This window comes from Sycon ciliatum, chromosome 12 (assembly GCF_964019385.1).
Source record: "Sycon ciliatum chromosome 12, ocSycCili1.1, whole genome shotgun sequence".
In the NCBI taxonomy this organism is placed as follows: domain Eukaryota; kingdom Metazoa; phylum Porifera; class Calcarea; order Leucosolenida; family Sycettidae; genus Sycon; species Sycon ciliatum.
The window spans coordinates 11653427-11659752 of NC_088654.1; the positions used below are offsets into that span (position 1 = coordinate 11653427).

A 6326-nucleotide genomic window follows, 5' to 3' on the forward strand; every position below is an offset into this window, starting at 1 on the left:
TCTGGGTCACCCTCCCCCCCCCCCGGACTTGGGAAAGATCCCACTTACGGGCTCACCACACCTCAGGAAGTGGGTGAGGACAAAGTGCAGAAACGGGATTGCCGGACGGCATCAATGTACCCGTCTCGTTATCCAGCTGCATTCACCCCTGCCCCCAGCGAAGCCGGGTAGTAGAAGATGGATGGTGACGGATAAATCAGAGTGGGTCTGATAACGGCTCCACAAGCACCATTGATTACACAAGACACACCACACACGCACGCACACACACACACACACACACACACACACACGCACACACACACTGTACTTACTGTACTTGTTGCTCACTGCCAAAACTGGTCACGTGAGTCTCCCCCGGGAGAGGGGAGGGAGACTCAAAAGGAATCTTGGAAAGATGACTCAATTGGTTATTGAACCGCCCAACGGCCGACACCCCCTGAAATCCCCAAAACTCTGGGTGGACTTGAAAATGATCCCACTTATGGGCTCACCACACCTCAGTGAGTGGGTGAGGACAAGGTGCAGAAAAAGGATTGACGGCATCAGGGAATCCACCCTGGGATCCAACTGCAGTTACCCCTGCCCCCAGTGAGGGTAATACTTGCTACTAGTGTGGGTGGCTAAATCAGAGTGGATCTGATAAAAGCTTCACTAGCACCATTGATTACACAAGAGTTAATCTAGCCAGAAGCAGTCCAGGTATGTATACTTCAAATAGAACTTAGAGTATATGAACCCTGGAACCAACAAAGGTGGCAGGTACAACATTACACCTTAAAGCAGCCGAGCCTGTTGGCAACAGACCCAACACAATCAGGCATAAGTGTACCTACCAACCGAACTAGCTGGCACACACACACACACACACACACACACACACACATACATTGTGCACACCGCGTGCACACACACACACACACACACACGAGACAACGGCACCTGAAGTACCCGGGCAAGGATCAGGGCCATTGCAAACATCTACTTGGGGAAAAACTTCAAAAAAGCTCGCGGCGGCTTATTCGCCCCATGGCATCTTGGTCCAGATGTATCAAAGTCCCTTTGGAGCAAAGAAGAAGAAAAAAAGGGTAAGTACTTTGATACATCTGGACCAAGAAAGAGCAAGACTCATTTGACTGACCAGGCCAGGTGAAGACCCCCTGAGTCAAAGGGGAAAGGCCAAAAAAATCCTTCGAGCCGGATTTGAACCAGCGACCTAAAGATGACTGTACATCCCAACGATGCACACACTACAGTCTTCCGCTCTACCAACTGAGCTATCGAAGGAGACATTTTGTCGAATTGCACATCAGGATATCGTGGGTTATGAACTAACTTACTTATGATGCACACACAAGGCAGTGTGGAGTCTAGGCAAAGCCCGATTTTGCCAGGGAAACTTCGATATTTTGCCGCAACATTTTGCTCGCCCATCGTCGATATTTTGCTTTCATTTTGCCAGGTCACTCGATATTTTGCTCCCTTTTTGCTCCAATGCAAGGCCAAATTTGGGTCACGTGTAGGAAAACTGACCGAAAGTGGGTCACGTGTTGGCAAAAATGTACGAAAATGAGTCACATGCATCGTATAAGTGTAAATCTCCCAATTTCCCGCGAACATACCGATATTTTGCTCCATTTTGCCAGCAAATTCTCTCGTCAAAATTCTTCGATATTTTGCCAGCAGAATTGCTAGCAAAATCGGGCTATGGGTGACCTGGCGAGTAGATCTACTCGTACAAACAGTGTGCATCCTATTCCACGATACCCTGATGTGCACTCCGGCAAAATGTCTCCTTCGATAGCTCAGTTGGTAGAGCGGAAGACTGTAGTGTGTGCATCGTTGGGATGTACAGTCATCTTTAGGTCGCTGGTTCGAATCCGGCTCGAAGGATTTTTTGCCTTTTCCCCTGCTGAACCAGAATCAGACTTTTTATTAAATTTTATCTTTTTTGAATAACAGAATCAGACTGGGTGCATGCATGCATCATAATAATCATGTCTTGCTTTCTGGCGACCTGGGACCAACCGGAACCCCCCCCCCCCCCCCGAGCCTATTCTTCCTACACATTGTAGGTCTGTTGCAAAACCTGGGTACCATTATGATAAAACCTCACCACAATGTGCCATGCCTGGTCACAACTGGTCATGGTCACCAGGGCACTGGGCTAGGATCAGACAACAGATCGTGGGTATATTGAAAGATTTTTCAACAATTAAAAAAAGGAAAATTCCGCTTCGAAACAGTGGTGAGCCAGCCAGTCCACAAAGTACACGTTTGCATCAGTTGGCACACTTCCATGTGCTTCAAAATATGTACAGCGTGCTAGTAAAGCAAAACAAAAGAGAGGCATACCTGGCCTGCTGCCTTCCTATAAAAGTCTAAAAACAAGAAGCAAAACAAAAAGCAAACAAAATTAATAGTTCAATAGGCAGTCCTATATATACAGCTATCCAACTATCCAGTTGGTTCTGTTGATTGCGATACTGAGAAAAAAAAACAGTGATCGAGAGAGGGTTGGGGGGAGGGGGGAAGGGGAAGATATACATTTCAGGCAACCTAGAAACACAAAGATAAAGAATAATCAAAACGAGCATAATTATGATCCAGAAGCTAGGTAGATTGCAAAAATCTACCTAAACGGATACAATGACACACCTAGCACACCCACACACACCTCCGTCGGGGTAGAGTTCTCTCCATGGCGCCAGTGCACAACACGGGAATGTCACAACGGAAGGAGGACAATAGAACTGGCTAAACAGAGCTAACAACAGACAAACAGAGAGAGAGAGAGAGAGAGAGAGAGAGAGAGAGAGAGAGAGAGAGAGAGAGAGAGAGAGAGAGAGAGAGAGAGAGAGAGAGAGAGAGAGAGAGAGAATGAGAGAGAGAGAGAGAGAGAGAGAGAGAGAGAGAGAGAGAGAGAGAGAGAGAGAGAGAGAGAGAGAGAGAGAGAGAGAGAGAGAGGGGGAGAGAGAGAGAGTCGGCGACAACACCAGAATTGAAACCTAATACTATTCACACGTACACAGCGAGCCGCACATTAAAAAAAAAACATGACAATATAGTCGTAAAGCCAAGTGCCCGCACTCGATCGGAAAATACTCTTGAAGTACGAAAAAAGAGGATATCAAGTTCAAATATACAAATATGGAATACAGAATCTTCAGCTTCCGCATAGATGCCTACTCGGCGCACATAATACTTCAGCAGTGAACGAACAGAGAATGACCCACTGGATGAAGCTGAGCACAGGGACAGAGAGAGAGAGAGACATGAGACACAAGCGGTAAAATGTACTAGCAATTCAGAATGCTTTAAAGATGCTGCCAATGTAAAAAAGGCGCGCGTGTGTGCGCGCGAGCGTGTGTGTGTGTGTGTGTGTGTGTGTGTGTGTGAGAGAGAGAGAGAGAGAGAGAGAGAGAGAGAGAGAGAGAGAGAGAGAGAGAGAGAGAGAGAGAGAGAGAGAGAGAGAGAGAGAGAGAGAGAGAGAGAGAGCGAGAGCGAGGGAGAGAGGGAGAGGGAGAGAGAGAGAGAGAGAGAGAGAGAGAGAGAGAGAGAGAGAGAGAGAGAGAGAGAGAGAAAGAAAGACAGCTGCCCGAAAACTCTATCAACACCGAATCACTACAGAGTCAGGCGTACACTGCAGACACTCACAATGTGCTTATGAGCAGCAGCCCTTCGACTGCTCCTTGTCGTTCGCACTGACACTGCCCCGATCTCGGTCCACGACGGCCAGCGTGTGTGCAATGCTCGGCGGTAATGAGGTGGCCGACTCTCCCGCTGGTGGCATGCCCTGGAGCAGGGTGCGCTGCAGGAAGTCAAACACAGCCTGCACTCCATCTCCCGTCTTGCTGCTCGTCTCGAAGTAAGCGCTGTCCCAGTTCGGACAGCCCACCGGCAGTGGTGCGCCGCGTGACTGGTTGTGCTCACGGGCAAACTCCATAGCTGCATGTAGATGTGTGTGTGTGTGTGTGTGTGTGTGCGTGTGCGCGTGTGTGTGTGAGCAAAGAGAAGCAGAGAGACAAGATTAGTGGATCCGATGGCCCACCACCACCACATCTATCGCATAACCGCTACATGACTCCTACTGACACGAATCCACTCCTAACAAAACAAAACAAAACAAAACCAGGGTCGTCACTCTCCTGTAGAGATGTCTAGATTACGTCCGTGCTGCGGTACCTCCACACCTTTCAACACCCCCACCTGCCCCCCCCCCCCCCCCCCACACCCACCCACCCACCACCACACATACACACACACTGCACTTGCTCACTGCGAAAATTGGTCATGTGGGTTTCCCCGGGAGATGGGAGAAAGACACACACAGGCACACACAAACAAATCATTCCCAACAAAACCAAACCAGAGTCGTCACTCACCCGTGGAGACGTCGACATTGCGCCCGTGCTGCGGCACCAGGTCACTCTTACACGCCACCACGGCACACAGACACTTGGGATTGGCGGCGTCCAGCAAGTGAAGGTAGCTCTTCTGCAACGAGTGGAAGCTGCTCACGTCCGTGATGTCGTACGCCAAGATGGCAGCGGAGGCGTTGCGTGCGTAGAACGAGGAGAGGGCGTGGTACTTCTCCTCACCGGCTGTGTCCTGCAGGGGTATGTATTAGAACGGCAGCGTAAAGAAGCACAAGAAAGCATTAGACACATCGTATTGCGTGTGCACGTCTGCATGTGCCTAGAAGACGGAGTGTGTGTTTGCCTTTAGGCGTATGTGTGAATACATCGCCTCCAACAGAGTGCAATTGTCTTTACAACCTCTAGCCTATGCGCAGCGACAATGGCAGAACTTCACATCACATGACATTGTTTAAAAAAAAACTACGGCGGTAAACAGTGCAAAGTGACCAGCAGTGAGTTTAACCCAACGCAGGATTCCGTACAAGCCGGTGTCCATCAAGCACAGGGTGCAAACAATGTGTATGCGGGGTCTGTCGCGTGACGTGAAGTTCGGCTATCCGGCGAGAACCCGTAGCTGGAGTCTCTTGGGCGTTCCGTACCCTGTGTGCGCTACTGTGAATCGCTGTACGGCGACCACTCAACGGACCATACACATGTGGTTGCAAAACAGAGAGGTTCCAGGCTGTCCAATAGAGTACTCAATACCGAAAGGCAGAGCTAGTTCAAACAATAATAAGAGGACAGAGAAAGTGTTTTAACGCTGAGTTTCACGCACTAAGCGATCATCAGACAACAGCAATGAGTAAATCCCGATACTGGCTCATATATCCACAAAGCAAAAGTGTAAATGACAGCAGGCGTGAAAGATTGCATCATGGCATGCGGTTGCCGTGTACAGGTGCTCTCCTTATCCACGGTCATTCGACTGGAAATACTAATCCCGGGTCCAAGTTGTCGTGGTCCTCTCGGACAGGTGGTCGCCTTGACAGATCGTACCGTCAGACCTCGCTTAACCGCACACATCCCCGTTTCCCACAAAACTATCCGGATAGGCGAGGGAACCAGATAACCGAGCACTGGTTACGTTGGATGCACCACATATGCTGTAAATCCGTAACCAGCTATTTTCTTCCGGATGGCGAGGGATGCGGATAAAAGAGGAGCGGACAAGCGAGGTCGGACTGTATTGTACATCCAGGTTACGACACACTGACACCGCACTGTGCCGTAACCTCACCAGGAGGAGGAGGAGGCAACGGTTCACTTACCCAAATAGCCACGTGATACCCATCCCAATGCTTGAGAAAGAACGAAGCTCCGATCGTCTGCAAAGAAAATTTACAAAAACAAAAACGAGGAGCCAAATAAAAGAACTCCCAAGCCAAAGATCTCTCGCCATAATACAGGATTCGGAAAAAAAGTTTTGGACGAAAAAAAGGCAAAAAATCCTTCGAGCCGGATTTGAACCAGCGACCTAAAGATGACTGCGCATCCCAACGATGCACACACTACAGTCTTCCGCTCTACCAACTGAGCTATCGAAGGAGACAGAATAGGGTAGGGAATACAGTCTACATGATTGTGCTATTCATACACGTAGCTGTTCTGAAGCAATTTACACCGGCCGGTTTTACGAACTCTTGACAACACACATGATTCTTTTTTTTTCTCGGTAGGATCACGTGCAGAAACCTCTCTGCCAAAACCTGCTGAAATCTACAATCCCGTAGCTTCACCGAAATATAAGACAGCTTTCATGTGCATGCACGGGTATAAGCTATGACAGTTCCAATTTCAAAACTCACCGCTTTCGTACTCTCAAAGGTGCCGTGCAGGTAACGCTGAATAAGACATGTCTTTCCTACCCTCGCCGCTCCCAATATGATTACCTTCAAATCACTGAAC

The 6326-nt window shown here is 49.0% G+C and overlaps 1 protein-coding gene and 3 non-coding genes across 4 annotated transcripts in view; 1 reads left to right on the forward strand and 3 right to left on the reverse strand.

Annotated features, from left to right (window-relative positions):
- Window positions 1-1188: 1188 nt before the first annotated feature.
- On the reverse strand, window positions 1189-1287 carry Trnay-gua (transfer RNA tyrosine (anticodon GUA)). The gene is made up of 2 exons: window positions 1251-1287; window positions 1189-1224 (listed from the first exon to the last, which is right to left on the reverse strand). It is a non-coding gene; the product is annotated as a tRNA-Tyr (tRNA).
- Window positions 1288-1794: 507 nt separating this feature from the next.
- Trnay-gua (transfer RNA tyrosine (anticodon GUA)) lies at window positions 1795-1893 on the forward strand. Its single transcript has 2 exons — window positions 1795-1831; window positions 1858-1893. It is a non-coding gene; the product is annotated as a tRNA-Tyr (tRNA).
- Window positions 1894-2185: 292 nt separating this feature from the next.
- Window positions 2186-6326, reverse strand: part of LOC135828131 (ras-related protein Rab-20-like) — a 4946-nt gene continuing 805 nt past the window's right edge. The window contains exons 2-6 of the mRNA XM_065340564.1: window positions 6227-6320; window positions 5690-5746; window positions 4386-4611; window positions 3658-3948; window positions 2186-3245 (exon numbers count right to left, since the gene is read on the reverse strand). Of these exons, the coding sequence (XP_065196636.1) occupies window positions 3665-3948; window positions 4386-4611; window positions 5690-5746; window positions 6227-6320 (661 nt within the window). The 3' untranslated portion in view covers window positions 2186-3245; window positions 3658-3664. The remainder of the gene's footprint in view (window positions 3246-3657; window positions 3949-4385; window positions 4612-5689; window positions 5747-6226; window positions 6321-6326) is intronic.
- On the reverse strand, window positions 5868-5966 carry Trnay-gua (transfer RNA tyrosine (anticodon GUA)). The gene is made up of 2 exons: window positions 5930-5966; window positions 5868-5903 (listed from the first exon to the last, which is right to left on the reverse strand). It is a non-coding gene; the product is annotated as a tRNA-Tyr (tRNA).